This window comes from Pseudophryne corroboree, chromosome 7 (genome assembly GCF_028390025.1).
Source record: "Pseudophryne corroboree isolate aPseCor3 chromosome 7, aPseCor3.hap2, whole genome shotgun sequence".
Classification (NCBI taxonomy): domain Eukaryota; kingdom Metazoa; phylum Chordata; class Amphibia; order Anura; family Myobatrachidae; genus Pseudophryne; species Pseudophryne corroboree.
Window position 1 is genome coordinate 515700843 of NC_086450.1, and position 26715 is coordinate 515727557.

Below are 26715 nucleotides of genomic sequence, written 5' to 3' on the forward strand. Positions count from 1 at the left end.
GGGAGGGTGTAGCAGGGAACACGGGGAAGGGGAGGGAGTGTGCGGAGGAGGTTGGGAGGGTGTAGCGGGGAAGGGAGGGAGTGTGCGCAGGAGATTGGGAGGGTGTAGCAGGGAACACGGGGAAGGGAGGGAGTGTGCACAGGAGGTTGGGAGGGTGCAGCCGAGAAGGGAGGGAGGGAGTGTGTGCAGGAGGTTGGGAGGGTGTAGCGGGGAAGGGAGGGAGTGTGCGCAGGAGGTTGGGAGGGTGTAGCGGGGAACACGGGGAAGGGAGGGAGTGTACGGAGGAGATTGGGAGGGTGTAGCAGGGAACACGGGGAAGGGAGGGAATGTGCGGAGGAGATTGGGAGGGTGTAGCAGGAAGGGAGGGAGTGTGCGCAGGAGATTGGGAGGGTGTAGCAGGGAACACGGAAGTGAGGGAGTGTACGGAGGAGATTGGGAGGGTGTAGCAGGGAACACTGGGGAAGGGAGGGAGTGTATGGAGGAGATTGGGAGGGAGTGTGCGCAGGAGGTTGGGAGGGTGTAGCGGAGAAGGGAGGGAGTGTGCGCAGGAGATTGGGAGGGTGTAGCAGGGACACGGGGAAGGGAGGGAGTGTACGGAGGAGATTGGGAGGGTGTAGCAGGGAACACTGGGGAAGGGAGGGAGTGTGCGGAGGAGGTTGGGAGGGTGTAGTGGGGAACACTGGGGAAGGGAGGGAGTGTGCGCAGGAGGTTGGAGGGTGTAGCAGGGAAGGGAGGTAGTGTGCGGAGGAGATTGGGAGGGTGTAGCAGGGAAGGGGAGTGTGCGGAGGAGATTGGGAGGGTTGTAGCAGGGAACACAGGGAAGCGAGGGAGTGTGCGCAGGAGATTGGGAGGGTGTAGCAGGGAACATGGGGAAGGGAGGGAGTGTGCGCAGGAGGTTGGGAGTGTGCGGAGGAGATTGGAGGGTGTAGCAGGGACACGGGGAAGGGAGGGAGTGTGCGCAGGAGATTGGGAGGTGTAGCAGGGAACATGGGGAAGGGAGGGAGTGTGCGCAGGAGATTGGGAGGGTGTAGCAGGGACACGGGGAAGGGAGGGAGTGTGCGCAGGAGATTGGGAGGGTGTAGCAGGGACACGGGGAAGGGAGGGAGTGTGCAGAGGAGATTGGGAGGGTGTGGGAGGGAGTGTGCGGAGGAGACTGGGAGGGTGTAGCGGGAAACAAGGGGAGGGAGGCAGTTTGCGCATGAGATTGGGAGGGTGTAGCGGGGAACACGGGGGAAGGGAGGGAGTGTGCGGAGGAGATTGGGAGGGTTAACGGGGGAAGGGAGAGAGTGTGCGGAGGAGACAGAGGGTGTAGCGGGAAACAAGGGGAGGGAGGCAGTTTGCGCATGAGATTGGGAGGGTGTATCGGGGAACACGGGGGAAGGGAGTGTGCGGAGATTGGGAGGGTGTAATGGGGGAAGAGAGGGAGTGTGCAGAGGAGACTGGGAGGGTGAAGCAGGGAACGAAGGGAGTGTGCGAAGGAGGTTGGGAGGGTGTAGCGGGAAACATGGGGGGAAGGGAGGGAGGGTGCGCAGGAGATTGGGAGGGTGTAGCAGGGAACACGGGGAAGGGAGGAGTGTGCGCAGGAGATTGGGAGGGTGTACAGGGAACACAGGGAGTGTGCGGAGGAGATTTGAGAGGGTTGTAGCGGGAAACAAGGGGGAGGGAGGCAGTTTGCGCATGAGATTGGGAGGGTGTAGTGGGGAACACGGGGAAGGGAGGGAGTGTACGGAGGAGATTGGGAGGGAGTGTGCACAAGAGGTTGGGAGGGTGTAGCGGGGAAGGGAGGGAGTGTGCGCAGGAGGTTGGGAGGGTGTAGCGAAGAAGGGAGGAGGGTGTAGCGGGGGAACACGGGGAAGGGAGGGAGTGTGCGGAGGAGATTGGGAGGGTGTAGCAGGAAACACGGGGAAGGGGAGGGAGTGTACGGAGGAGATTGGGAGGGTGTAGCAGGGAACACGGGGGAAGGGAGGGAGTGTGCGGAGGAGATTGGGAGGGTGTAGCAGGGAAGGGAGGGAGTGTGCGCAGGAGATTAGGAGGGTGTAGTTGGGAACACGGGGGAGGGAGGGAGTGTACGGAGGAGATTGGGAGGGTGTAGCAGGGAACACGGGGGAAAGGAGGGAGTGGGCGCAGGAGATTAGGAGGGTGTAGTGGGGAACACGGGGGAGGGAGGAGTGTACGGAGGAGATTGGGAGGGTGTGTAGCGGGGAACACGGGGAAGGGAGGGAGTGTGCGGAGGAGATTGGGAGGGTGTAGCAGGGACACGGGGAAGGGAGGGAGTGTGCGCAGGAGATTGGGAGGGTGTAGCGGGGAACACAGGGGGAGTGCGGAGGAGACTGGGCGGGTGTAGCAGGGAAGGGAGGGAGTGTGCGGAGGAGATTGGGAGGGTGTAGCGGGGAACACAGGGAGTGTGCGGAGGAGATTGAGAGGATTAGCGGGAAACAAGGGGAGGGAGGTAGTTTGCGCATGAGATTGGGAGGGTGTAGCGGGGAACACGGGGAAGGGAGGGAGTGTGCGAAGGAGATTGGGAGGGTTAACGGGGAAGGGAGGGAGTGTGCGGAGGAGATTGGGAGGGTTAACGGGAAGGGAGGGAGCGTGCGGAGGAGATTGGGAGGGTTAACGGGGGGAAGGGAGGGAGAGTGCGGAGGAGACTGGGAGGGTGTAGTGGGAAACAAGGGGAGGGAGGCAGTTTGCGCATGAGATTGGGAGGGTGTAGCGGGGAACACGGGGGAAGGGAGTGTGCGGAGATTGGGAGGGTGTAATGGGGGAAGAGAGGGAGTGTGCAGAGGAGACTGGGAGGGTGAAGCAGGGAACAAAGGGAGTGTGCGGAGGAGGTTGGGAGGGTGTAGCGGGAAACATGGGGGGAAGGGAGGGAGGGTGCGGAGGAGATTGGGAGGGTGTAGCAGGGAAGGGAGGGAGGGTGTAGCAGGGGATGGGCATGGCAGTGGTAGAGGAGAATGGAAGGGCATAGTGATGGTTGGCTGTACTAGTAGTGGCAGGGGAAACTAATGGACCACGTGTCAGGGCAGGGTAGATGGGAGACTTAGAGGCACATGGGAGAAACACAAAGGTGGGGTAGTGGAGTCAGGAGAGTGTGGAACACTGCAGTGTGACAGGCGGGTGATGGGAGGGGTGGGCAGGGGGAGAGCAGCTGGGAGGATGTGGCAGGGGGGGAGAGGAGCTGGGAGGATGTGGCAGGGGGGAGAGGAGCTGGAAGGATGTGGTAGGGGGGAGAGGAGCTGGAAGGATGTGGCAGGGGGAGAGGAGCTGGAAGGATGTGGCAGGGGGGAGAGGAGCTGGGAGGATGTGGCAGGGGGGAGAGGTGCTGGAAGGATGTGGCAGGGGGGAGAGGAGCTGGGAGGGGCGGGCAGGGGGAGAGGAGCTGGAAGGATGTGGGAGGGGGGAGAGGAGCTGGGAGGAGAGGAGGTGGGAGGATGTGGCAGGGGGGAGAGGAGCTGGGAGGATGTGGCAGGGGGGGAGAGGAGCTGGGAGGGGGGAGAGGAGCTGGGAGGGGGGAGAGGAGCTGGGAGGATGTGGCCGGGGGGAGAGGAGCTGGGAGGATGTGGCAGGGGGGAGAGGAGCTGGGAGGATGTGGCAGGGGGGAGAGGAGCTGGAAGGATGTGGCAGGGGGGAGAGGAGCTGGGAGGATGTGGCAGGGGGGAGAGGAGCTGGAAGGATGTGGCAGGGGGGAGAGGAGCTGGGAGGATGTGGCCGGGGGGAGAGGAGCTGGGAGGATGTGGCAGGGGGGAGAGGAGCTGGGAGGATGTGGCAGGGGGGAGAGGAGCTGGAAGGATGTGGCAGGGGGGAGAGGAGCTGGGAGGATGTGGCAGGGGGGAGAGGAGCTGGAAGGATGTGGCAGGGGGGAGAGGAGCTGGGAGGATGTGGCAGGGGGGAGAGGAGCTGGGATGGGCGGGCAGGGGGAGAGGAGCTGGGAGGATGTGGCAGGGGGGAGGGGGAGAGGAGCTGGGAGGATGTGGCAGGGGGGTTAGAGGAGCTGGGAGGATGTGGCAGGAGCTGGGAGGATGTGGCAGGGGGGGAGAGGAGCTGGGAGGATGTGGCAGGGGGGAGAGGAGCTGGGAGGATGTGGCAGGGGGGGGGAGAGGAGCCGGGAGGATGTGGCAGGGGGGGAGAGGAGCTTGAAGGATGTGGCAGGGGGGAGAGGAGCTGGGAGGATGTGGCAGGGGGAGAGGAGCTGGGAGGGGGGAGAGGAGCTGGGAGGATGTGGCAGGGGGGAGAGGAGCTGGAAGGATGTGGCAGGGGGGAGAGGAGCTGGGATGGGCGGGCAGGGGGAGAGGAGCTGGGAGGATATGGCAGGGGGGGAGAGGAGCTGGGAGGATATGGCAGGGGGGGAGAGGAGCTGGGAGTATGTGGCAGGGGGGGAGAGGAGCTGGGAGTATGTGGCAGGGGGGGAGAGGAGCTGGGAGTATGTGGCAGGGGGGGAGAGGAGCTAGGAGGATGTGGCAGGGGGAGAGGAGCATGTGGCAGGGGGGGAGAGGAGCTGGGAGGATGTGGCAGGGGGGGAGAGGAGCTGGGAGAGGGCGGGCGGGGGGAGAGGAGCTGGGAGAGGGCGGGCAGGGGGAGAGGAGCTGGAAGGATGTGGCAGGGGGGGAGAGGAGCTGGGAGGATGTGGCAGGGGGGGAGAGGAGCTGGGAGGATGTGGCAGGGGGGGAGAGGAGCTGGGAGGATGTGGCAGGGGGGGGAGAGGAGCTGGGAGGATGTGGCAGGGGGGGAGAGGAGCTGGGAGGATGTGGCAAGGGGGAGAGGAGATGGAAGGATGTGGCAGGGGGGAGAGGAGCTGGGAGAATGTGGCAGGGGGGGGGGAGAGGAGCTGGGAGGATGTGGCAGGGGGGTTAGAGGAGCTGGGAGGATGTGGCTGGGAGGATGTGGCAGGGGGGTTAGAGGAGCTGGGAGGATGTGGCAGGGGGGTTAGAGGAGCTGGGAGGATGTGGCAGGGGGGTTAGAGGAGCTGGGAGGATGTGGCAGGGGGGTTAGAGGAGCTGGAAGGATGTGGCAGGGGGGGGAGAGGAGCTGGAAGGATGTGGCAGGGGGGGGGGGGAGAGGAGCTGGAAGGATGTGGCAGGGGGGGGAGAGGAGCTGGGAGGATGTGGCAGGGGGGGGTAGAGGAGCTGGAAGGATGTGGCAGGGGGGGAGAGGAGCTGGGAGGATGTGGCAGGGGGGTTAGAGGAGCTGGGAGGATGTGGCAGGGGGGTTAGAGGAGCTGGGAGGATGTGGCTGGGAGGATGTGGCAGGGGGGTTAGAGGAGCTGGGAGGATGTGGCAGGGGGGTTAGAGGAGCTGGGAGGATGTGGCAGGGGGGTTAGAGGAGCTGGAAGGATGTGGCAGGGGGGGGGAGAGGAGCTGGAAGGATGTGGCAGGGGGGGGGGAGAGGAGCTGGAAGGATGTGGCAGGGGGGGGGGGAGAGGAGCTGGAAGGATGTGGCAGGGGGGGAGAGGAGCTGGGAAGATGTGGCAGGGGGGGGAGAGGAGCTGGGAGGATGTGGCAGGGGGGGGGGTAGAGGAGCTGGAAGGATGTGGCAGGGGGGGGGGAGAGGAGCTGGAAGGATGTGGCAGGGGGGGAGAGGAGCTGGGAGGATGTGGCAGGGGGGTTAGAGAAGCTGGAAGGATGTGGCAGGGGGGAGAGGAGCTGGGAGGATGTGGCAGTGGGGGGGGGGGAAGAGGAGCTGGAAGGATGTGGCAGGGGGGTTAGAGGAGCTGGGAGGATGTGGCAGGGGGGTTAGAGGAGCTGGAAGGATGTGGCAGGGGGGTTAGAGGAGCTGGAAGGATGTGGCAGGGGGGTTAGAGGAGCTGGAAGGATGTGGCGGGGGGGGGGGGGGGGAGAGGAGCTGGAAGGATGTGGCGGGGGGGAGAGGAGCTGGAAGGATGTGGCGGGGGGGGGGGGGAGAGGAGCTGGAAGGATGTGGCAGGGGGGGAGAGGAGCTGGAAGGATGTGGCAGGGGGGGAGAGGAGCTGGAAGGATGTGGCAGGGGGGGAGAGGAGCTGGAAGGATGTGGCAGGGGGGTTAGAGGAGCTGGAAGGATGTGGCAGGGGGGGGAGGAGCTGGAAGGATGTGGCAGGGGGGGAGAGGAGCTGGGAGGATGTGGCAGGGGGAGAGGAGCTGGGAGGGGGGAGAGGAGCTGGGAGGATGTGGCAGGGGGGAGAGGAGCTGGAAGGATGTGGCAGGGGGGAGAGGAGCTGGGATGGGCGGGCAGGGGGAGAGGAGCTGGGAGTATGTGGCAGGGGGGGAGAGGAGCTGGGAGTATGTGGCAGGGGGGGAGAGGAGCTAGGAGGATGTGGCAGGGGGAGAGGAGCATGTGGCAGGGGGGGAGAGAAGCTGGGAGGATGTGGCAGGGGGGGAGAGGAGCTGGGAGAGGGCGGGCAGGGGGAGAGGAGCTGGAAGGATGTGGCAGGGGGGGAGAGGAGCTGGGAGGATGTGGCAGGGGGGGAGAGGAGCTGGGAGGATGTGGCAGGGGGGGAGAGGAGCTGGGAGGATGTGGCAAGGGGGAGATGGAAGGATGTGGCAGGGGGTGAGAGGAGCTGGGAGAATGTGGCGGGGGGGGAGAGGAGCTGGGAGGATGTGGCAGGGGGGTTAGAGGAGCTGGGAGGATGTGGCAGGGGGGTTAGAGGAGCTGGGAGGATGTGGCAGGGGGGTTAGAGGAGCTGGGAGGATGTGGCTGGGAGGATGTGGCAGGGGGGTTAGAGGAGCTGGAAGGATGTGGCAGGGGGGTTAGAGGAGCTGGGAGGATGTGGCAGGGGGGTTAGAGGAGCTGGAAGGATGTGGCAGGGGGGGGGGAGAGGAGCTGGAAGGATGTGGCAGGGGGGGGGGGGGGGAGAGGAGCTGGAAGGATGTGGCAGGGGGGGGGGAGAGGAGCTGGAAGGATGTGGCAGGGGGGGAGAGGAGCTGGGAAGATGTGGCAGGGGGGGGAGAGGAGCTGGGAGGATGTGGCAGGGGGGGGGGGGTAGAGGAGCTGGAAGGATGTGGCAGGGGGGGGGGAGAGGAGCTGGAAGGATGTGGCAGGGGGGGAGAGGAGCTGGGAGGATGTGGCAGGGGGGTTAGAGAAGCTGGAAGGATGTGGCAGGGGGGAGAGGAGCTGGGAGGATGTGGCAGTGGGGGGGGGGGAAGAGGAGCTGGAAGGATGTGGCAGGGGGGTTAGAGGAGCTGGGAGGATGTGGCAGGGGGGTTAGAGGAGCTGGAAGGATGTGGCAGGGGGGTTAGAGGAGCTGGAAGGATGTGGCAGGGGGGTTAGAGGAGCTGGAAGGATGTGGCAGGGGGGGGGAGAGGAGCTGGAAGGATGTGGCAGGGGGGGGAGAGGAGCTGGAAGGATGTGGCAGGAGGGGGGAGAGGAGCTGGAAGGATGTGGCGGGGGGGGGGGGAGGGGAGCTGGAAGGATGTGGCAGGGGGGGGGAGAGGAGCTTGGAGGATGTGGCAGGGGGGGAGAGGAGCTTGGAGGATGTGGCAGGGGGGGAGAGGAGCTTGGAGGATGTGGCAGGGGGGGAGAGGAGCTTGGAGGATGTGGCAGGGGGGGGAGAGGAGCTGGAAGGATGTGGCAGGGGGGGAGAGGAGCTGGAAGGATGTGGCAGGGGGGTTAGAGGAGCTGGGAGGATGTGGCAGGGGGGTTAGAGGAGCTGGAAGGATGTGGCAGGGGGGTTGGAGGAGCTGGAAGGATGTGGCAGGGGGGTTGGAGGAGCTGGAAGGATGTGGCAGGGGGGGGGGAGCTGGGAGGATGTGGCAGGGGGGTTAGAGGAGCTGGGAGGATGTGGCAGGGGGGTTAGAGGAGCTGGGAGGATGTGGCAGGGGGGTTAGAGGAGCTGGGAGGATGTGGCAGGGGGGTTAGAGGAGCTGGAAGGATGTGGCAGGGGGGGGAGAGGAGCTGGAAGGATGTGGCAGGGGGGGGAGAGGAGCTGGATGGATGTGGCAGGGGGGGGAGAGGAGCTGGAAGGATGTGGCAGGGGGGGGGGGAGAGGAGCTGGAAGGATGTGGCGGGGGGGGGGGGAGAGGAGCTGGAAGGATGTGGCAGGGGGGGGGAGAGGAGCTGGAAGGATGTGGCAGGGGGGGGAGAGGAGCTGGAAGGATGTGGCGGGGGGGGGAGAGGAGCTGGAAGGATGTGGCGGGGGGGGAGAGGAGCTGGAAGGATGTGGCAGGGGGGGGAGAGGAGCTGGAAGGATGTGGCAGGGGGGGAGAGGAGCTGGAAGGATGTGGCAGGAGGGGGGAGAGGAGCTGGAAGGATGTGGCGGGGGGGGGGGGGAGGGGAGCTGGAAGGATGTGGCAGGGGGGGGGAGAGGAGCTTGGAGGATGTGGCAGGGGGGGAGAGGAGCTTGGAGGATGTGGCAGGGGGGGAGAGGAGCTTGGAGGATGTGGCAGGGGGGGAGAGGAGCTTGGAGGATGTGGCAGGGGGGGGAGAGGAGCTGGAAGGATGTGGCAGGGGGGGAGAGGAGCTGGAAGGATGTGGCAGGGGGGTTAGAGGAGCTGGGAGGATGTGGCAGGGGGGTTAGAGGAGCTGGAAGGATGTGGCAGGGGGGTTGGAGGAGCTGGAAGGATGTGGCAGGGGGGTTGGAGGAGCTGGAAGGATGTGGCAGGGGGGGGGGAGCTGGGAGGATGTGGCAGGGGGGTTAGAGGAGCTGGGAGGATGTGGCAGGGGGGTTAGAGGAGCTGGGAGGATGTGGCAGGGGGGTTAGAGGAGCTGGGAGGATGTGGCAGGGGGGTTAGAGGAGCTGGAAGGATGTGGCAGGGGGGGGAGAGGAGCTGGAAGGATGTGGCAGGGGGGGGAGAGGAGCTGGATGGATGTGGCAGGGGGGGGAGAGGAGCTGGAAGGATGTGGCAGGGGGGGGGGGAGAGGAGCTGGAAGGATGTGGCGGGGGGGGGGGGGAGAGGAGCTGGAAGGATGTGGCAGGGGGGGGGAGAGGAGCTGGAAGGATGTGGCAGGGGGGGGAGAGGAGCTGGAAGGATGTGGCGGGGGGGGGAGAGGAGCTGGAAGGATGTGGCGGGGGGGGAGAGGAGCTGGAAGGATGTGGCAGGGGGGGGAGAGGAGCTGGAAGGATGTGGCAGGGGGGGAGAGGAGCTGGGAAGATGTGGCAGGGGGGGGGGAGGAGCTGGAAAGATGTGGCAGGGGGGGGAGAGGAGCTGGAAGGATGTGGCAGGGGGGGAGCGGAGCTGGGAGGATGTGGCAGGGGGGAGAGGAGCTTGGAGGATGTGGCAGGGGGGGGGAGAGGAGCTGGAAGGATGTGGCGGGGGGGGGAGGAGCTGGAAGGATGTGGCAGGGGGGGAGAGGAGCTGGGAGGATGTGGCAGGGGGGTTAGAGGAGCTGGAAGGATGTGGCAGGGGGGAGAGGAGCTGGGAGGATGTGGCAGGGGGGAGAGGAGCTGGAAGGATGTGGCAGGGGGGTTAGAGGAGCTGGAAGGATGTGGCAGGGGGGGGGAGGAGCTGGAAGGATGTGGCAGGGGGGGGGAGGAGCTGGAAGGATGTGGCAGGGGGGGGAGAGGAGCTGGAAGGATGTGGCAGGGGGGGAGCGGAGCTGGGAGGATGTGGCAGGGGGGAGAGGAGCTTGGAGGATGTGGCAGGGGGGGGAGAGGAGCTGGAAGGATGTGGCGGGGGGGAGGAGCTGGAAGGATGTGGCAGGGGGGGAGAGGAGCTGGGAGGATGTGGCAGGGGGGGGGGGAGAGGAGCTGGAAGGATGTGGCAGGGGGGGGGGGAGAGGAGCTGGAAGGATGTGGCGGGGGGGGAGAGGAGCTGGAAGGATGTGGCAGGGGGGGGGAGAGGAGCTGGAAGGATGTGGCAGGGGGGGGGGGAGAGGAGCTGGAAGGATGTGGCGGGGGGGGAGAGGAGCTGGAAGGATGTGGCAGGGGGGGGGAGAGGAGCTGGAAGGATGTGGCAGGGGGGGGGGGAGGAGCTGGAAGGATGTGGCAGGGGGGGAGAGGAGCTGGGAGGATGTGGCAGGGGGGGGGGGAGAGGAGCTGGAAGGATGTGGCAGGGGGGGGGAGAGGAGCTGGAAGGATGTGGCGGGGGGGGAGAGGAGCTGGAAGGATGTGGCAGGGGGGGGGAGAGGAGCTGGAAGGATGTGGCAGGGGGGGGGGGAGAGGAGCTGGAAGGATGTGGCAGGGGGGGGAGAGGAGCTGGAAGGATGTGGCAGGGGGGGGGAGAGGAGCTGGAAGGATGTGGCAGGGGGGGGAGAGGAGCTGGAAGGATGTGGCAGGGGGGGGAGAGGAGCTGGAAGGATGTGGCAGGGGGGGAGAGGAGCTGGAAGGATGTGGCAGGGGGGGGGGAGGAGCTGGAAGGATGTGGCGGGGGGGGGGAGAGGAGCTGGAAGGATGTGGCAGGGGGGGAGAGGAGCTGGGAAGATGTGGCAGGGGGGGGGGAGAGGAGCTGGAAGGATGTGGCAGGGGGGGAGAGGTGCTGGGAAGATGTGGCAGGGGGGGGGAGAGGAGCTGGAAGGATGTGGCAGGGGGGGAGCGGAGCTGGGAGGATGTGGCAGGGGGGGAGAGGAGCTGGAAGGATGTGGCAGGGGGGAGAGGAGCTGGGAGGGGCAGGGGCATGCTCATTATTTTCTGAGATCTTGGATGTAATGTGAGCATATAAATACATCACTTACACAGCCACTTGGGCCGTTTCCCAGAAAATTTAGGTGATATGAGCGAAGAGCAAGGTGCAGGATTTCACCAGGACAATAAAACAATGGAACAGGGAACATGGGATATACAGATGGATCCACATTTATCTTGACCTTTAATAGGATTAATTGAGACTGGCCAATCGGACTTAATCCCCTGCTGTAATGTTCTCTGTATTATATTGCAGCTGAGAACAATAGATGAAGGGTTTATGTTAATAAACCACGTTGTGCCTAGGTACAGCAAACTATTCAAGATAACCGTGGACCCATCTGTAGATATGATGGCAGATTACAGCTGGAATTTACAAAGAGACTGTCCAAACCACAAAAGAAGCTTCCTAAACTAATTTCTCTGACGTCCTAGTGGATGCTGGGGACTCCGTAAGGACCATGGGGAATAGACGGGCTCCGCAGGAGACTGGGCACAACTAAAAGCTTTTGGTCTACCTGGTGTGCACTGGCTCCTCCCTCTATGACCCTCCTCCAGACCTCAGTTAGAATCTTGTGCCCGGCCGAGCTGGATGCACACTAGGGGCTCTCCTGAGCTCCTAGAAAGAAAGTATAGAATTAGGTTTTTTATTTTCAGCGAGATCTGCTGGCAACAGGCTCACTGCAACGAGGGACTAAGGGGAGAAGAAGCGAACCTACCTGCTTGCAGCTAGCTTGGGCTTCTTAGGCTACTGGACACCATTAGCTCCAGAGGGATCGACCGCAGGACCCGTCCTTGGTGTTCGTTCCCGGAGCCGCGCCGCCGTCCCCCTTACAGAGCCAGAAGCATGAAGATGGTCCGGAAAATCGGCGGCAGAAGACTTCAGTCTTCACCAAGGTAGCGCACGGCACTGCAGCTGAGGGTGCGGGGGGGGGGGGGGGGCGCCCTGAGCATCAATAAAAACACCTTGGCTGGCAAAATAACCACAATATATAGCCCCAGAGGCTATATATGTGGTAATTACCCCTGCCAGAATACAGAAAAAAGCGGGAGAAAAGTCAGCTGAAAAAGGGGCGGAGCTATCTCCCTCAGCACACTGGCGCCATTATTCCCTCACAGTTCCGCTGGAAGGAAGCTCCCTGACTCTCCCCTGCAGTCTACACTACAGAAAAGGGTAAAAAAGAGAGGGGGGGCACAGATTTGAGGCGCAGTAAATATTATAGCAGCTATAGGGGACATAATTCAGTTAGTCCCTGCATTATATAGCACTCTGGTGTGTGCTGGCATACTCTCTCTCTGTCTCCCCGAAGGGCTTCTGTGGGGTCCTGTCTCCTTTAAGAGCATTCCCTGTGTGTGTGTGTGCGGTGTGTCGGTACGGCTGTGTCGACATGTTTGATGAGGAGACTTATGTGGAGGCGGAGCAGATGCCTATAAATGTGATGTCACCCCCTGCGGGGCAGACACCTGAGTGGATGGACTTATGGAAGGAATTACATGCAAGTGTCGACTCCTTACATAAAAAATTTGACGACATGCCAAATGCGGGACAGCCGGCTTCTCAGCTCGTGCCTGCCCAGGCAATTCAAAGGCCATCAGGGGCTCTAAAACGCCCACTACCTCAGATGGCAGACACAGATGTCGACACGGATACTGATACCAGTGTCGACGACGATGAGTCAAATTTCATGTCCACTAGGGCCATTCGTGGCATGATTGAGGCAATGAAAGAGGTTTTACACCTTTCTGATATAAACCCAGGTACCTCAAAAAAGGGTATTATGTTTGGGGAGAAAAAACTACCAATAGTTTTTCCCCCATCTGAAGAATTAAATGAAGTGTGTGAAGAAGCGTGGGCTTTCCCTGATAAGAAATTGGTGATTTCAAAAAAATTACTAATGGCGTTCCCTTTCTCGCCAGAGGATAGGTCACGTTGGGAAACTCCCCCTAGGGTGGATAAAGCGCTCACACGTTTGTCTAAAAAGGTGGCACTACCGTCTCCGGAAACGGCCGCCCTAAAGGAACCTGCTGATAGAAAGCAGGAGGCTATCCTAAAGTCTATATATACACACACTGGTGTTATACTGAGACCAGCTATTGCTTCAGCGTGGATGTGCAGTGCTGCTGCTGCTTGGTCAGATTCCCTGTCGGAAAATATTGACACCCTAGACAGGGACACTATATTGCTAACCGTAGAGCATATAAAAGACTCAGTCTTGTACATGAGAGATGCACAGAGGGAGATCTGCCGGCTGGCATCTAGAATAAGTGCATTGTCCATTTCTGCTAGGAGAGGCTTATGGACTCGGCAGTGGACAGGGGATGCAGATTCTAAAAGGCACATGGAAGTTTTGCCTTATAAGGGTGAGGAGTTATTCGGGGATGGTCTCTCAGACCTTGTTTCCACAGCAACAGCTGGGAAGTCAGCATTTTTGCCCCATGTCCCCTCACAGCCTAAGAAAGCGCCGTACTATCAGGTACAGTCCTTTCGACCCCAGAAAAACAGGCGGGGAAAAGGCGGGTCCTTTCTGTCTAGAGGCAGAGGAAGGGGAAAAAAGCTGCACCACGCAGGTTCCCAGGAACAAAAATCCTCCACCGCTTCTTCCAAATCCGCCGCATGACGGTGGGGCTCCACAGGCGGAGCCAGGTACGGTGGGGGGCCGCCTCAAAAATTTCAGCGATCAGTGGGTTCGCTCACGGGTGGATCCCTGGATCCTTCAAGTAGTATCTCAGGGGTACAAGCTGGAATTCGAGGCGCCTCCCCCCCGCCGTTTCCTCAAATCGGCCTTACCGACAATTCCCTCGGGCAGGGAGGCTGTACTAGAGGCCATTCACAAGCTGTATTCCCAGCAGGTGATAGTCAAGGTGCCCCTACTTCAACAAGGACGGGGTTACTATTCCACACTGTTTGTGGTACCGAAACCGGACGGTTCGGTGAGACCCATTTTAAATTTGAAATCCTTGAACACATACATAAAAAAATCAAAGTTCAAGATGGAATCGCTCAGGGCGGTTATTGCAAGCCTGGACGAGGGGGATTACATGGTATCCCTGGACATCAAGGATGCTTACCTGCATGTCCCAATTTACCTTCCTCACCAGGAGTACCTCAGATTTGTGGTACAGGATTGCCATTACCAATTCCAGACACTACCGTTTGGACTGTCCACGGCACAGAGGGTGTTTACCAAGGTAATGGCAGAAATGATGATACTCCTTCGAAAAAAGGGAGTTTTAATTATCCCGTACTTGGACGATCTCCTAATAAAGGCGAGGTCCAGGGAGCAGTTACTGGTCGGAGTAGCACTATCTCGGGAAGTGCTACAACAGCATGGCTGGATTCTAAACATTCCAAAGTCACAACTGGTTCCTTCCACACGCTTACTGTTCCTAGGGATGATTCTGGACACAGAACAGAAAAAAGTGTTTCTCCCGCAGGAGAAAGCCAAGGAGCTGTCATCTCTAGTCAGAGACCTCCTAAAACCAAAACGGGTATCGGTGCATCACTGCACACGAGTCCTGGGAAAAATGGTGGCTTCGTACGAAGCAATTCCATTCGGCAGGTTCCATGCAAGGACCTTCCAGTGGGACCTCTTGGACAAGTGGTCGGGATCGCATCTTCAGATGCATCAACTGATAACCCTAGCTCCAAAGACCAGGGTGTCTCTACTGTGGTGGCTGCAGAGTGCTCATCTTCTAGTGGGCCGCAGATTCGGCATACAGGACTGGGTCCTGGTGACCACGGATGCCAGCCTTCGGGGCTGGGGCGCAGTCACACAGGGAAGAAATTTCCAGGGACTTTGGTCAAGTCAGGAGTCGTCCCTACACATAAACATTCTGGAACTGAGGGCCATTTACAATGCCCTAAGTCAGGCAAGGCCCCTGCTTCAAAACCAGCCGGTTCTGATTCAATCAGACAATATCACGGCAGTCGCCCATGTAAACCGACAGGGCGGCACAAGAAGCAGGGTGGCCATGGCAGAAGCCACAAGGATTCTCCGATGGGCGGAAAATCACGTACTAGCACTGTCAGCAGTGTTCATTCCGGGAGTGGACAACTGGGAAGCAGACTTCCTCAGCAGACACGACCTACACCCGGGAGAGTGGGGACTTCATCCAGAAGTCTTCCTACTGTTGGTAAACCGCTGAGAAAGGCCACAGGTGGACATGATGGCGTCCCGCCTCAACAAGAAGCTAAAGAGATATTGCGCCAGGTCAAGGGACCCTCAGGCGATAGCTGTGGACGCTCTAGTGACACCGTGGGTGTACCAGTCGGTCTATGTGTTCCCTCCTCTGCCCCTCATACCAAAGGTACTGAGAATAATAAGAAGGCGAGGAGTAAGAACGATACTCGTGGTTCCGGATTGGCCAAGAAGAGCTTGGTACCCGGAACTTCAAGAAATGTTATCTGAGGACCCATGGCCTCTACCGCTCAGACAGGATCTGCTACAGCAGGGGCCCTGTCTGTTCCAAGACTTACCGCGGCTGCGTTTGACGGCATGGCGGTTGAATTCCGGATCCTAAAGGAAAAGGGCATTCCGGAGGAAGTCATTCCTACGCTGATAAAAGCCAGGAAAGAAGTAACCGCAAACCATTATCACCGCATTTGGCGAAAATATGTTGCGTGGTGTGAGGCCAGGAAGGCCCCTACAGAGGAATTTCAGCTGGGTCGTTTTCTGCACTTCCTACAGTCAGGAGTGACTATGGGCCTAAAATTGGGTTTCATTAAGGTCCAGATTTCGGCTCTGTCGATTTTCTTCCAGAAAGAACTGGCTTCACTGCCTGAAGTTCAGACTTTTGTAAAGGGAGTGCTTCATATTCAGCCCCCTATTGTGCCTCCTGTGGCACCTTGGGATCTCAATGTGGTGTTGAGTTTCCTAAAATCACATTGGTTTGAACCACTTAAAACTGTGGATCTGAAATATCTCACGTGGAAAGTGGTCATGTTATTGGCCTTGGCTTCGGCCAGGCGTGTGTCAGAATTGGCGGCTTTGTCATGTAAAAGCCCTTATCTGATTTTCCATATGGATAGGGCAGAATTGAGGACTCGTCCCCAGTTTCTCCCTAAGGTGGTATCAGCTTTTCACTTGAACCAACCTATTGTGGTGCCTGCGGCTACTAAGGACTTGGAGGATTCCAAGTTACTTGACGTAGTCAGGGCCTTGAAAATTTATGTTTCCAGGACGGCTGGAGTCAGGAAAACTGACTCGCTTTTTATCCTGTATGCACCCAACAAAATAGGTGCTCCTGCTTCTAAGCAGACTATTGCTCGCTGGATTTGTAGCACAATTCAGCTGGCGCATTCTGCGGCTGGATTGCCGCATCCTAAATCAGTGAAAGCCCATTCCACGAGGAAGGTGGGCTCATCTTGGGCGGCTGCCCGAGGGGTCTCGGCTTTACAACTTTGCCGAGCTGCTACTTGGTCAGGGGCAAACACGTTTGCTAAATTCTACAAATTTGATACCCTGGCTGAGGAGGACCTTGAGTTCTCTCATTCGGTGCTGCAGAGTCATCCGCACTCTCCCGCCCGTTTGGGAGCTTTGGTATAATCCCCATGGTCCTTACGGAGTCCCCAGCATCCACTAGGACGTCAGAGAAAATAAGAATTTACTCACCGGTAATTCTATTTCTCGTAGTCCGTAGTGGATGCTGGGCGCCCATCCCAAGTGCGGATTGTCTGCAATACTTGTATATAGTTATTGCCTAACTAAAGGGTTATTGTTGAGCCATCTGTTGAGAGGCTCAGTTATATTTCATACTGTTAACTGGGTATAGTATCACGAGTTATACGGTGTGATTGGTGTGGCTGGTACGAGTCTTACCCGGGATTCAAAATCCTTCCTTATTGTGTCAGCTCTTCCGGGCACAGTATCCTAACTGAGGTCTGGAGGAGGGGCATAGAGGGAGGAGCCAGTGCACACCAGGTAGTACCAAATCTTTCTTTTAGTGTGCCCAGTCTCCTGCGGAGCCGTCTATTCCCCATGGTCCTTATGGAGTCCCCAGCATCCACTACGGACTACGAGAAATAGAATTACCGGTGAGTAAATTCTTATTTTTCTTTTTATTTATGGTTTCATTTTATTATTTTGAAGAAAAAGTGTTATTTCGGTCACTATAGTGTTACTATAATGTTAGTATGGTTTTTTTTTACATTTTGTGTTTTTATTATGTGAATCATAGACCTAATTTGAATAAAATAGGGTGACACAAATGAGACAATGTTTATATCTCAAAAATTAGGGCTGATAGGAGACAATTAATGTTGTTATTTGAAATCAGCACAACTAATAATAGGATTAAAATTACCTACCGGTAAATCCTTTTCTCATAGTCCGTAAAGGATGCTGGGGTCCACATTACTACCATGGGGTATAGACAGGTCCCTTGGGAACCATGGGCACTTTAAGAGTTTAATAGTGTGGGCTGGTTCCTCCATCTGCCCCTCCTATCAGACTCAGTCTAGAAACTGTGCCCGAAGAGACGGACAACTTTGAGAGAAGGATATTACACAGATAGTGGCGAGATTCACACCAGCTCACACATACAAGGCACATCAAGCTAATCAGCCTGAACAAATCAGCAACAGTTGAACAACAGTACTTACCCATGTAACAATGCAGTACTGAACCAAACAACAACTGCAGGATAACAAAACGCTGGGCTGGCACCCAGCATCCTCTACGGACTATGAGAATTTTTTTTTACCGGTAGGTAATTAAAATCCTATTTTCTCTTACGTCCTAGAGGATGCTGCGGTCCACATTAGTACCATGGGGATGTACCAAAGCTCCCAGTACGGGAGGGAGAGAACGGAGGCTCCTGCAGAACTGATTGACCAAACTTTAGGTCCTCAGAGGCCAAAGTATTGAACCTGTAGAACTTAGCAAACGTGTTTGACCCTGACCAAGCAGCAGCTTGGCAAAGTTGTAAAGCTGAGACACCCCGGGCAGCCGCCCAGGAAGAACCCACTTTACGTGTAGAGTGGGCCTTAACAGATTTTGGACACGGCAAGCCTGCCGTAGAATAAGCATGCTGGATAGTACACCTGATCCAGCGAGAAATAGTCTGCTTAGAAGCAGGCCACCCAACCTTGTGGGGTTCATAAAGGATAAAACCGAGCGTCCGACTTTCTGTGACGAGAAGTTCTCTTCACATAAATCTTCAAAGCCCGTACAACATCCAAGGGAAGTGAGGAGTCAGTAGCTACTGGCACCACATTAGGTTGGCTGATATGAAAAGTCGACACAACCTTCGGAAGAAATTGCTGACGCGTCCCGAGCTCCGCTCTATTTTCATGGAAAATAAAGTATGGGCTCTTGCAGGACAAAGCCCCCAAGTCTGATACACGTCTAGCAGATGGTAACGCCAACAGTGTGACAGCCTTCCAAGTGAGAAACTTAACCTCCACCTCCTGTAAAGGCTCGAACCAATCCGATTGCTGGACCTGCAACACCACGTTAAGATCCCAAGGTTCCGTAGGAGGCACAAAGGGAGGCTGGATGTGCAGAACCCCTTTCAAGAAAGTCTGAACCTCAGGGAGGGCAGCCAATTGTTTCTGGAAGAAAATGGTTAAGGCTGAAATTTGGACCTTTATGGAACCCAAATGCAGGCCCACATCCACACTTGCTTGCAGAAAGAGTAGAAACCTTCCCAGTTGAAACTCCACCGTAGGAAACTTCTTGGATTTACACCAAGACACATACTTTTTCCAAATCGGATAGTGATGTTCAGACGTTACTCCCATCCTAGCCTGTATCAGGGTAGGAATAATTTTGTTCGGAACGCCCCTCCGAGCTAAGATCTGGCGTTCAACCTCCATGCCGTCAAATGTAGCCGTGGTAAGTCTTGATAAGCAAACTGCCCCTTTTGCCAAAGGTCCTCTCGAAGAGGAAGAGGCCTTGAGTCTTCCAGCAGTAACTCCAGAAGATCCGCGTACCAAGCGCTTCTTGGCCAGTCCGGAGCAATGAGGATCGCCTGAGCTCTTGCTTTCTTTATGAGTTAATTCTAGGGATGAGTGGCAGTGGAGGAAACACATACACCCACTTGAACACCCATGGAGTTACCAGGGCGTCCACTGCCGCTGCCTGTGGATCCCGCGACCTGGAACAGTACCTCCGAAGCCTCTTGTTGAAGCCGGAGGCCATCATGTCTGAGGTACACCCCAAAAAAATTTTACCTCCGTGAACACCTCTGGATGGAGGCCCCACTCTCCCAGATGGAGATCGTGTCTGTTGAGGAAGTCCGCTTACCAGTTGTCCACTCCCGGAATGAAGATTGCCGACAGCGCCACCGCATGCTTTTCTACTCAAAGGAGGATCCTTGTTACCTCGGACATCGCCACCCTGCTCTTCGTTCCACCCTGACAGTTTATGTAAGCCACCGTTATATTGTCTGACTGCACCTGAATGGCCAGATCTCGTAGATGTGCCACTTGTAGAAGACCGTTGTACACGTCACTTAGTTCAGGAATGTTTATTGGAAGAATGGATTACAGACTTGACCACCTTCCCTGGAAGGTTTCCCCTTGGGTGACATTGCCCCAACCTCTGAGATATGCATCCGTGGTTAGGAGTATCTAGTTCTGAATCCCGAACCTGCGGCTCTTGAAGGTGCGGCATTTGAAGCCACCCCAGGAGCAAAATCCTGGCTTTCAGCGACAGCCGTGTTCTCTGTGGAAGATTCAGGATCCATCCCTGATCCCTGATCAGCCTCCCTGTGCCTAACACTATTTATAATAATAAAACTAGAAAAACTCCTATGGAGCTCCCCTAGCTGTGACCGGCTCCTCCGGGCACATTTTCTAAACTGAGTCTGGTAGGAGGGGCATAGAGGGAGGAGCCAACCACACTATTAAACTCTTAAAGTGCCAATGGCTCCTGGTGAACAAGTCTATATCCCATGGTACTAATATGGACCCCAGCATCCTCTAGGACGTAAGAGAAATGCATAAAATCAGCTGGAAAATCGAGGGCACCAAAAATAAGATTTTAAACCTACCGGTAAATCTATTTCTCCTAGTCCGTAGAGGATGATGGGGACTCCGTAAGGACCATGGGGTATAGACGGGCTCCGCAGGAGATAGGGCACCTAAAAAGAACTTTGACTATGGGTGTGCACTGGCTCCTCCCTCTATGCCCCTCCTCCAGACCTCAGTTAGAGAACTGTGCCCAGAGGAGATGGACAATACAAGGCAGGATTTAGCAATCCAAGGGCAAGATTCATACCAGCCCACACCAATCATACCATGTAACCTGGAACATACATAACCAGTTAACCGTATGAACAATAACAGTAACGGTCCAAGACCGATTTCAACTATGTAAGCAACAACTATATACAAGTCTTGCAGAGTTTCCGCACTGGGACGGGCGCCCAGCATCCTCTACGGACTAGGAGAAATAGATTTACCGGTAGGTTTAAAATCTTATTTTCTCTTACGTCCTAGAGGATGCTGGGGACTCCGTAAGGACCATGGGGTTAATACCAAAGCATCCAATCGGGCGGGAGAGTGCGTATGACTCTGCAGCACCGACTGAGCAAACGCTAGGTCCTCATCAGCCAGGGTATCAAACTTGTAGAATTTAGCAAAAGTGTTTGACCCCGACCAAGTCGCCGCTCGGCAAAGTTGTAATGCCGATACGCCTCGGGCAGCCGCCCAAGAAGAGCCCACCTTCCTAGTGGAATGGGCCTTTTACCGAATTTGGTACCGGCAATCCAGCCGTAGAGTGAACCTGCTGAATCGTATTACAGATCCAGCGAGCAATAGTCTGCTTCGAAGCAGGTGCGCCAATCTTATTGGCCGCATACAGGACAAACAGGGCCTCTGTTTTCCTAATTCTAGCCGTCCTGGCTACATAAATCTTTAAGGCCCTGACTACGTCCAGGGATCTGGAATCCTCCAGGTCACTTGTAGCCACAGGCACCACAATAGGTTGATTCACATGGAATGAAGAAACCACCTTAGGCAAAAATTGCGGACGTGTCCTCAATTCAGCTCGATCCACATGAAAAATCAAGTAAGGGCTTTTGTGTGACAAAGCCGCCAATTCTGATACTCGCCTTGCCGATGCCAAGGCCAACAACATGACCACCTTCCAAGTAAGAAATTTCAAGTCAACCTTGTTAAGCGGTTCAAACCAGTGTGATTTTAGAAACTGCAACACCACGTTGAGGTCCCACGGTGCCACTGGAGGCACAAAAGGAGGCTGGATGTGCAGCACTCCCTTTACAAACGTCTGGACTTCTGGAAGAGAAGCCAATTCCTTCTGAAAGAAAATCGAGAGGGCCGAAATCTGAACCTTAACAAAGCCTAATTTCAGGCCCATATCCACTCCTGTCTGTAGGAAGTGGAGAAAACGACCCAGATGAAAATCTTCCGTAGGTGCATTCTTGGTCTCACACCAAGACACATACTTTCGCCAGATACGGTGATAATGCTTAACCGTCACCTCCTTCGTAGCCTTTATTAAAGTAGGGATGACCTCTTCCGGAATCCCCTTTTTCGCTAGGATTCGGCGTTCAACCGCCATGCCGTCAAACGTAACCGCGGTAAGTCCTGAAATACACAGGGCCCCTGTTGCAACAGGTCTTCCCTCTGAGGAAGAGGCCAGGGATCTCCTGTGAGCATCTCTTGTAGATCTGAGTACCAGGCCCTTCGAGGCCAGTCTGGGACAACGAGTATCGTCTGTACTCTTCTTTGCCTTATGATCCTCAACACTTTTGTGATGAGAGGAAGAGGAGGAAACACGTAGACCGATTTGAACACCCACGGTGTTATCAGAGCGTCTACTGCCACTGCCTGAGGGTCCCGAGACCTGGCACAATACCTCCGAAGCTTTTTGTTGAGGCGTGACGCCATCATGTCTATTTGAGGAGTTCCCCAAAGACGTGTTATGTCTGCAAAGACTTCTTGATGAAGTCCCCACTCTCCTGGATGGAGATCGTGTCTGCTGAGGAAGTCTGCTTCCCAGTTGTCCACTCCCGGAATGAAGACAGCCGACAGAGCGCTTACATGATTTTCCGCCCAGCGAAGAATCCTGGTGGTTTCCGCCATCGCGACTCTGCTTCTTGTCCCGCCTTGGCGGTTCACATGAGCCACTGCTGTGACATTGTCTGACTGAATCAGAACCGGTAGGTTTCGAAGAAGACTCTCCGCTTGTCGAAGGCCGTTGTAAATGGCCCTGAGTTCCAACACATTGATGTGTAGACAGGACTCCTGGTCTGACCAAAGTCCCTGAAAGTTTTTTCCCTGTGTGACCGCTCCCCATCCTCGGAGGCTCGCGTCCGTGGTAACCAGGATCCAGTCCTGAATCCAGAACCGGCGACCCTCCAGCAGGTGAGCACTTTGCAACCACCACAGGAGAGACACTCTGGCCCCTGGGGACAGAGTTATTTTCCGATGTAAGTGCAGATGGGACCCGGACCACTTGTCCAGAAGGTCCCATTGAAAAGTCCTTGCATGGAACCTTCCAAAGGGAATGGCCTCGTAGGCCGCCACCATTTTTCCCAGAACTCGAGTGCATTGGTTAACTGACACCCTTTTCGGTTTTAGCAGGTCTCGGACCATGTTCTGGATGTCCTGGGCTTTCTCTATTGGGAGGAAGACCTTCATTTGTTCCGTATCCAGTATCATACCTAGGAACGGTAGTCGAGTTGTCGGAATCAACTGCGACTTCGGTAGATTTAGAATCCAACCATGTTGCTGGAGCACTCTCGGAGAGAGTGCCACACTGCTCAGCAATTTCTCCCTTGATCTCGCTTTTATCAGGAGATCGTCCAAGTATGGGATAATTGTGACTCCATGCTTGCGCAGGACCACTATCATTTCCGCCATTATCTTGGTGAAAATCCTCGGGACCGTGGAAAGTCCAAACGGCAACGTCTGAAATTGGTAATGACAATCCTGTACAGTGAATCTCCGGTATTCCTGATGGGGGGCATATATGGGGACATGAAGGTACGCATCCTTTATGTCCAGAGACACCATAAACTCCCCCTCCTCCATGTTGGCTATTATCGCTCTGAGTGATTCCATTTTGAATTTGAATCTTTTTATGTACAGGTTTAGGGATTTCAGATTCAAAATAGGTCTGACCGAACCGTCCAGTTTCGGGACCACAAATAGGCTTGAGTAGTAACCTCTTCCCTGCTGGTGCAGGGGAACCTTGATTATCACTTGCTGTATACACCGCGTTTGAATTGCAGCTAACACTACATCCCTTTCCGATGTGGAAGCTGGTAGGGCCGATTTGAAAAATCGGCGCGGGGGCACCTCGTCGAATTCCAGTTTGTACCCCTGGGAAACTATTTCCAACACCCAGGGATTCAGGTCTGATCTGACCCAGGCCTGACTGAAAAGTCGAAGACGTGCCCCCCCCGGTGCGGACTCCCTCAGGGGAGCCCCAGCGTCATGCTGTGGGTTTTGGAGCAGCCGGGGAGGACTTTTGTTCCCGGGCACCTGCCGAAGCAGGTGCTCTTTTGCCTCTGCCCTTACCTCTGACGAGGAAAGAGGATCCCCGACCTCTTTTGGACTTGTGCGACCGAAAGGACTGCATCTGATAGGGTGTTACTTTCTTTTGCTGTTGGGGAATATATGGTAAAAATTTGATTTACCTGCTGCAGCTGTGGAAACCAGGTCCGTCAGCCCATCCCCAAACAATACATCACCCTTATAGGGTAGTACTTCCATATGTTTTTTGGAATCCGCATCACCCGTCCATTGGCGAGTCCATAAGGATCTTCTCGCTGAGATGGACATGGCATTGTCCCTAGAAGCCAGCAATCCAATGTCCCTTTGAGCATCCCTCATAAATAAGACTGCGTCTTTTATATGGGCTAGAGTTAAGAATATAGTATCCTTATCCATATTATCAAATTGATCTGTCAGCTCATCTGTCCAAGCTGCAATTGCGCTACACACCCATGCCGACGCAATTGTCGGTCTTAGCACAGCCCCCGTATGAGAATAAATACACTTTAAGGTAGTTTCTTGCCTGCGATCTTCAGGGTCCTTAAGGGCCGCTGTGTCAGCAGACGGTAGCGCCACTTTCTTGGACAAGCGCATCAGGGCCTTGTCCACAGTGGGGGGTGATTCCCAAATTTCCCTGTCCTGCTTAGGGAAGGGGTATGCCATATAAATTCTTTTGGGGATCTGCGGTCTCTTATCCGGAGTCTCCCAAGCTTTTCCAAAGAAATCATTTAATTCATGAGATGTGGGAAAGTTAATAATCTGTTTCTTTTCCTTAAACATGTGTACCCTTGTGTCGGGACCGAGGGTTCATCCTCAATATGCAACACATCCCTTATTGCCACAATCATACACTGAATGGTTTTAGTCACCCTAGGGTGCAATTTTACTTCGTCATAGTCGACACTGGAATCAGAATCCGTGTCGGTAGCAGTGTCTTGTGTTAAGGGACGCTTTTGAGATCCCGACGGGCCCTGTGAGTCGGTCCAATCCGAGGATTGACCCTCTGATGTCCCCCCTAATTCAGCCTTATCAAGCCTTTTATGTAAGGATGCCACACTTGCATTCAACATATGCCACATGTCCATCCAATCCGGAGTCGGCACAACCGACGGGGACACACCACTCATTTGCTCCACCGCTTCCTTGGAGAAGCCTTCCGCCTCAGACATGTCGACACACAGGTACCGACACCCCACACACACAGGGATTAACCTATAAGGGGACAAAACCCCAACCAGGCCCTTAGGAGAGACGGAGAGAGAGTATGCCAGCACACACCAGCGCTTAAAAACACTGGAATATATATACCAGATAGCGCTGTTATATGTATATAGCCTTAATTCCCACTCACTGCGTTCCAAAGTGCCCCCCCTCCTCTTTTTCCAGCCTGTGAAGGTTCAGCAGGGGAGAGATCAGGGAGCCAGCTATTCCTCATGCAGTTTCTGTGGAGAAAATGGCGCTGGTTAGTGCTGAGGATCAAGCCCCACCCACCCGACGGCGGGCTTCGGTCCCAGTAAACTTATATAACAAATGGCGGGGGATTTGTGGATTTACTGTGCCACAGCCTAATCCTGTTTATATTGCCACAAAATGAGGAATATTGCTGACCAGGGTGCCCCCCCTCCGCCATGCACCCTTCCGTGCCTGCTTGTGTGTGTGTACTGGGAGCAATGGCGCGCAGCTTACCTCATGAAGATCTGATGTCTTCTGCCGCCTGATGTCTTCTTTGCCTTCTCATACTCACCTGGCTTCTATCTTCGGCATCTGTGAGGAGGACGGCGGCGCGGCTCCGGGACGAACCCCAGGTGAGACCTGTGTTCCGACTCCCTCTGAAGCTAATGGTGTCCAGTAGCCTTAGAAGCAGTGCCCAACTCTACAAGCCAGCTCTGCTTCTCTCTCCTCGGTCCCACGATGCAGGGAGCCTGTTGCCAACAGGACTCCCTGAAAATAAAAAACCTAACAAAATTCTTTAAAACAGAAAACTCTGGAGAGCTCTCTGCAGTGCACCCATTCTCCTCTGGGCACAAGATCTAACTGAGGTCTCTAGGAGGGGCATAGAGGAGGTGCTGCAGCAGCGTGACCGCACACATAACCAGACGTAAGCGGTGCCAGGTACAGGAGCCTGGTGGTGGCAGCAGCATAACCTCTTACAGCGCAGTAGGAGGAGTCAGGAACAGGCAGATACTGACACTGATAGGAAATAGCTGAATAACCTAGGGCCATTGTGTAACGGCTGGCGGAGTAAGCACATCCGGTCACACATGCTCTTCTGCTACAGCTAGCACTGTCTGCCTACAATGAATCTCACTGAGCAGGATTGTCTAATAATCTGGCCACATGGTGAATTCAAAACAATATTCATACTTCAGGCCAGTAACAGTATATAGACATGAATGTAGTATATAGATGGATGTAGTATATAGATATGGATATTGGAGTACCAGCTTGGCATGCAGACCATACCAGCAGCGATTTGGGGAGTGCGGGGTCAGCACCTTTGGACTGTATAGTATATAGTGCACTGATATATGAAGTATTATGGTCTGGCAGGACCCGGCCTGGCTGATACCACCAGTGAGGAGACTGGAGAGGTGCCCACAGCAGGTGGCTTCATGGACCAGCAGGATGAGAGCAGAGAAGGTAAATCTGACACTACCTAGCTTCACCTTACCAACAGATATATTCCACACTGACGTGAGGTCTCCCCTTAGGGTTAGGGCTGGAGAATACTGACCAGCGGCTGGGAGAAGAGGTGGCAAAGCAACCAAACGGCCACAACCTCGCTGGAAGTGCTACAGGTACCAGAATCATTAGACGTAGACCCTAGCCTACCTGCCGCACGCAATGAGGGAGGGCATTGGGATCAGTGCTCACTGTAACCACACTCTACTTACCTCAGGGTCACTGCGGGAGTACATTGACCAGCGTCTGAGTGTGGAGATGGGACGGCTGAAGAAAGAAGTGGATGAGAAGTTGCACCAGACAGAAGAGCACTTACAAGGATGTATCAGAGGGATGGAGGAGACACGAGGCCAGTCTGCCAGAGGAAAGAAAGGGGGGAAGAGACAATCTGCTAAGGGAAAGTGAGGGAGAAATCCAGACACCTCCATAGCGTCAGTCCTGACTCCCCGCTATGCTTATTTCCCCCAGATCATAGATGTGTGAATTGAGTAGATTGTTTTCCTATTCCAGAGGTTCCCAAACGTGTTCCTCAGGGCACCCCAACGGTCCTGGTTTTAAATGTATCCATGCTTTGCCACAGGTGACTTAATTAGCACCTTAGTCAGTTTGATTTAACCACCTGTGCTGAGCCATGGATATACCTAAAACCTAGACTGTTGGGTGCCTTGACCGCGTTTGGGAACTTCTGCCCTATTCTAAAGGCAGATTGTGTAATGTAATACTGATCTGATCCTACACATAAACGCCTTTCCCCCACGTGGGCGTAGCTGTCTGAGCTTTGTGACTGTCATGGGAGAGGACGTTACTGCATCCAATCACATATTGCCGAGGTCTCCATCTACCTGTCAGACGTCTCCCAGATGACCTGAATGGGATCAACCTGTTCTGCCTTTTGTATGCAAAGACCAATATACTCTGGGCGGAATGTACTAAACGGAAAATGTGGTAAACTCCCATTTACAGCATTTTCCTAATTTACTAACCGCCAGCCGGTCAGTGCCGCAGAGGGGAACAGCAGCTTTTGTTGGCGAATCCCCATAGC

The 26715-nt window shown here is 55.9% G+C and overlaps 1 protein-coding gene across 2 annotated transcripts in view; it reads left to right on the plus strand.

Annotated features, from left to right (window-relative positions):
* CFAP119 (cilia and flagella associated protein 119) overlaps nucleotides 1–26429 on the plus strand; it is a 123871-nt gene extending 97442 nt beyond the window's left edge. For both annotated transcript variants that reach the window (XM_063935491.1, XM_063935492.1), the window contains exons 8-10: nucleotides 25542–25631; nucleotides 25703–25789; nucleotides 25891–26429. In XM_063935491.1, the coding sequence (XP_063791561.1) occupies nucleotides 25542–25631; nucleotides 25703–25789; nucleotides 25891–26078 (365 nt within the window). In that variant the 3' untranslated portion in view covers nucleotides 26079–26429. The remainder of the gene's footprint in view (nucleotides 1–25541; nucleotides 25632–25702; nucleotides 25790–25890) is intronic.
* The last annotated feature ends 286 nt before the right edge of the window (nucleotides 26430–26715 follow it).